This window comes from Colossoma macropomum, unplaced genomic scaffold (assembly GCF_904425465.1).
Source record: "Colossoma macropomum unplaced genomic scaffold, Colossoma_macropomum, whole genome shotgun sequence".
NCBI classification, from domain to species: domain Eukaryota; kingdom Metazoa; phylum Chordata; class Actinopteri; order Characiformes; family Serrasalmidae; genus Colossoma; species Colossoma macropomum.
Genome location: NW_023494805.1, coordinates 1,750,430 through 1,755,429, shown reverse-complemented (window position 1 = coordinate 1,755,429; position 5,000 = coordinate 1,750,430). Strand labels below are relative to the sequence as shown.

At 44.1% G+C, this 5,000-nt stretch overlaps 1 protein-coding gene across 1 annotated transcript in view; it reads right to left on the bottom strand.

Annotated features, from left to right (window-relative positions):
* Positions 1 to 5,000, bottom strand: part of dspa (desmoplakin a) — a 44,128-nt gene that overhangs the window by 17,562 nt on the left and 21,566 nt on the right. Inside the window, 7 exon segments of the mRNA XM_036597232.1 lie at positions 2 to 156; positions 847 to 912; positions 914 to 1,000; positions 1,225 to 1,350; positions 3,143 to 3,238; positions 4,292 to 4,396; positions 4,584 to 4,751. Coding sequence (XP_036453125.1) covers positions 2 to 156; positions 847 to 912; positions 914 to 1,000; positions 1,225 to 1,350; positions 3,143 to 3,238; positions 4,292 to 4,396; positions 4,584 to 4,751 — 803 coding nt within the window.

Genomic DNA, 5,000 nt, shown 5'->3' with positions numbered 1-5,000 from the left:
CTTGGTGGCCAGGTTGATGCTGAGAGGGTTCGGTGGGGGGACGATTAAACACACTGAGGGAACCAGCATGTCCAGTCCTCCAGGTCCGGTCACATGCCACTTACTGCGCTGGGAGTTATCCTTCAGGATGGCCTCGTTATCCTTAAAGATTCCCTTCTGCAGCACAAACAGACACAGACAGGAACAACGAGGAGCGTCTATTAGACTCTCACACTGACGGACAGTCATTATCGATTTACAGCACTCAGAGCTCCGTCTGTCCATCAGACCTGTGACCACCAACGCTTAACATCATCAGCACCACCTCACGCTGACCACTGGTTTCTGTGTCTGATGATTCTGTAGGTAAAACAGTCTTCATTTTAGAAGGACTGTTTTAGTGTCATGTCTTTGGCTCTAGTGTGAGTATCAGTCCTGTGTGCAGGTGTTACGCTGTGCAGATGTGCATGTGTTCAGGTATTCATGTGTTCATGTGTTAAGGTGCACAGTTGTTAACGTGTGCAGGTGCTCAGGTATTCAGGTTTGCAGGTGTTAAGGTGTGCAGGTATTAAAGTGTGCATGTGTGCAGGTATTAAGGTGTGTAGGTGTTCAGGTGTGTAAGTGTTCAGGTGTGTAAGTGTTCAGGTGTGCAGGTGTGCAGGTGTGTAAGTGTTCAGGTGTGTAAGTGTTCAGGTGTGTAAGTGTTCAGGTGTGCAGGTGTGTAAGTGTTCAGGTGTGTAAGTGTGTAAGTGTTCAGGTGTGTAAGTGTTCAGGTGTGTAAGTGTTCAGGTGTGCAGGTGTGCAGGTGTGTAAGTGTTCAGGTGTGTAAGTGTTCAGGTGTGCAGGTGTGCAGCGTGGATGGGTTACCTGGTCCTGTTTGAAGTCACACAGCGCCTTCACGATCACTGGGCTGCTGCTCTTCTCCTCAGGGGTAACGAGGCTTCAGACGGACGATGCTCTTGGACTTGTTGACCAGCGTCTGGACCTGCCGCTTGTTCTCCATCAGACGCTCCCTCTCTTTCTGCACACAGACACAGTGGGGTTAAAGGTCAAACACTGCAGGTACAGCACTGGAGGGTCACAGGAGTACTTTCCACTGGTGTCCCCCCCTCATGGTGGTCCTGCTAGGGGCCATTAGGATTACACAGTCAGAGTCAGAGTGTGTGTGTGTGTGGGGGGGTGTGTGTGTGTGTGTGTGTGTGTGGGTGTGTGTGTGTGTGTGTGTGTGTGTGTGTGTGTGTGTACCTCCAGGTTCTTCAGCAGGTCAGTCAGGTTCTCCAGTGGGGTCTCTTTATCACAGGTAAACTTCTTACGGATGTTCTCGTGATCTTTCTGCAGTTTGGCGTACGTCTCATTCGCCTCCTTAAAGAACTGCAGAACAAACGTTCAGAACATCACAGTGAGGCTCCACACAGAACCTTAGAACCACTTACTCCTAAAGGCCCACAGTATCAGACTGTATGATAAACATTCATACAGTTCTGTTTCTAATGTAGAGGTTCTCTACATTCAGTGTTCATCCTCTGCATATCTTCATAAGAATTTTAGAATTTCCCTCAGTTCTACTTCAGAATTTTCCTCTATTAAATTTAAAGCGTTCCTCTCTTCAGGTTTAGAATTTCTCAATAATCAATTTTAGAATTTCTCTCTATTTGATTTTAGTATTTTCCTCTATTCAATTTAAGAATTTCTCTCTAATCACTTTTAGAATTTTCCTCTATTCGATTTTAGAATTTCTTGATATTCATTTTTCAAATTTCTCTCATCAGTTTTAGAATTTTCCTCTATTTAATTTCAAAATTTCTCTCTAATCAGTTTTACAATTTCTCGATATTCAATTTTAGCATTTCTGTAAGGGTTCAGCCGGCCCCGCCTGCTGCCGGCAGAGGGCGACGGTGGCAGGGTGTCCAGCCTGCGCCGCCTGCTGCCAGCAGAGGGCGACCGCGGCACAGGGCCATAACTTCAGGGAACTCCAATTCCCAGAAGTCCGCGGGCTGATTAGGCCCAACGCGACACACCTGCGGACTCCTCTACTTAAGGTCAAGGCAAACAGTGGTGTTTGTCACACCTTTGTAGAGGGGTGACCGGTACGGTACTTAGTGTCAGAAAAGCAAAGCAAAGCAAAGAAAAGAAAAGAAAAGAAACTGCCCCAAAACTAAAAAAGAAAAAGAAAAGAGGGCTGAGAAAAGAAACTGTCCCAAAGCGGCTTAAAGCCAAAAAAAAAATAAAAAAATAAATAAATAAATAAATAAATAAATAAATTGTTTTTCCTATTATCTGTCCTCTCGCCTCTCTAGTTCAGCCTTTGTTTGAGCACGCTGCTCTCAGCGTCTCTTTTGTTTGCCGTTCGTCATTTTCTCGCCTTTTCTTTTCCCCCTTCCTTGAGGCGTTATTGCCGGTAGTTACCTGTGCTCCTCAGTGGTGCAGTGGCAACGCCACGAAGCGCCGATCAATACATCGCCGGTTTGAACCTGGCTTTGGGTCACCTCAGGTGCATGTTTCAGATCACAACAACTCATTTTTTCCATTTTTTTTTTCTGTTTCCATTTCTGCACTTTGGTCCGCCTCCCCGCCGTCCCGTAACAATTTCTCTTATCAGTTTTAGAATTTTCCTTGATTCAATTTTAGAATTTCTTGATATTCAATTTTAAAATTTCTGTATATTCAATATAAGAATTTCTCTATTTAATTTTAAAATTTGCTTCTATTCAAGAATTTCCTTTCTACACAATTTTAGAATTTCTCTTTATTTAACTTGAGCTTTTCTGTGTTCAATTTGGATTATTACTCTTTAAAATGGAGTGTCATCCAGCATCATCTAGGATCTACAGAGGGAATCATACAGTGAAACTATCACTACTATAATTTAATACATGAATGTAGGAGATTTAAATAGGCTGTTAAAGGAAACTCCAAATTTGAAATTAGACTTAAATTCTACAACAGAACAGAGTGAATATGGAGGACTGACACTGGACGTAGAGAGGACCTCTCAAACTGAACAGAGGAATGTTTTAAAAAGCTTTACTGAGAAAATCAGACCATTAACTTACAGGTTCCTCGCATGATTCACACGAAACCAACACAACCCACACACTGACCGTTTAACAGTATCATCAGTTTTCCTGCCCACAGCTGAGCAGACGGAGAATATGGGTCGTACCTGACTGTAGGCGGCGTTCTCTTTCAGGTGGACCTGGATGCACTTGGTGATCTGGAGCAGCCAACTCCACTGAGTCTGCAGGGTGTCCATGTAGGCCTGAAACACACACACACACACACACACACACACACACACACACTCAGCTCTACAACACTGAACACTCTGATTCTGGAAATAAATTCATTTAACAGAACCTCATACCTCCAAAACGGTAAAATTACAGCAGAAAAAAACATTCTCCACTGCTAACGGACGATAACGTAACACGATTTCTGTTCGTTCATTCACCAGGAAGTTTTAACACAATGCAAACAGTAACTTCAGTTTTTAAACTATCAAAAAAAAGTCAAAAATGATGAAAATGGAGATATAAGATTTTTGCGAGATGGTGACGAAATTTAATCATAAGCCTTCAGATCAAAATGTCTTTAAGACTGAGAGAAACACGTTCAGTCAGGCAGGTCCGAACTCTGGACTGGCGCTGTAGATCTACAGTGAACAGAGTGAAGAACGAGGACGTTCCAAACAGGCAGTGTCACCTTTAAACCCGTCTGTGAACCTTACTCAGGGTGTTTCAACGAACTTCGATATTCGAGTATCTGCAGAGGGATGAGCGGATATCCGGTTATCTGCGGCTGAGGGAAAGAAGCACTTCAGCCAGAATCAACGCACTGTTAGAGACTAACGTTGCGTCACCTAGTGCTGCTGCAGAACGTCGACAAGGAGAGGCGATAAAGGCAGGTTAAGGTTCACGTTTACACTCTGGTCATACACATTAAAATGAAATAAAGTGCTTATTCTCATTACGCTGGGCACCAGTTCACTACCTCCACACAGACTGGCTGAACGATAAGAGCTGAAAAGCATTTAAAGTGCTGGTTTTTATGTTTTTGAGCGCCTGAAAGATGATTTCAGTACTCGAACACTCGCGCCCTGAGCGGTCAACCGGGCGTCGCCAGCCGGATTATACACAATAACCCTGAACCTCTGAGACGCTTTTATGTGATAAACGTTTCTGCTGAGCTACAAAACACAAACAGGGACTGTAACGTAGGTCCACTGAGCGCAGACTGAGCTCTAACAGTTCTGCTGAGCTCTGTTCCTCACACTGAAGAAACGGTTCTCTAAAGCATGTTCTCTAAATCTCACCTCTATCTTGTCAGAGGCTGGGTGCTGGTTCTTCAGCAGCTGGTCCACTTTGGTCTTCAGCTTGTTCAGATCTTTTTCCTTCTCCTCCAAATCCCTCATCAGCCGCTGGACCAAAGACACAGTCGGTCAGACAGGAGGAACAAACGCACACAGTACTGCAGACTGCAGAGGGATCCAGTGTGGAGAGCACAGCAGCCCAACATCTGGACCCCCGTGATGCAGTAATTACAGTATACAGTATGAAGCTGTGCTATCAGGACACTCTGAACTCAGCTGTGTGGACTGTAAGTACCGAGTAGCTCTCCTGCTTTTTGGGGATGTAGGCGTCGATGTTTTTGTCTCCCCAGTCGAACACCAGCTCCTCCTCCTCCCTGTCGTTCACCCACATGATGGCCGTGGAGATCTCCTCGATGATGCTCTGCAGGTCTCGCAGCTGGCTCGTCCGGGCGTGGGACAGTTTCTGATTTAAACACAGAATCACAAACATCACATTTACTACATTAAATCACCAACATCACATTTATTACATTAAATCACCAACATCACATTTATTACATTAAATCACCAACATCACATTTACTACATTTACATACATCACAAACATCACATTCAGTTCATAAAATCACAAACGTCACATTCACCACATTTATACACATCACAAACATCATATTCACTACATTCATACATTTTAGACATCACATTCACTACA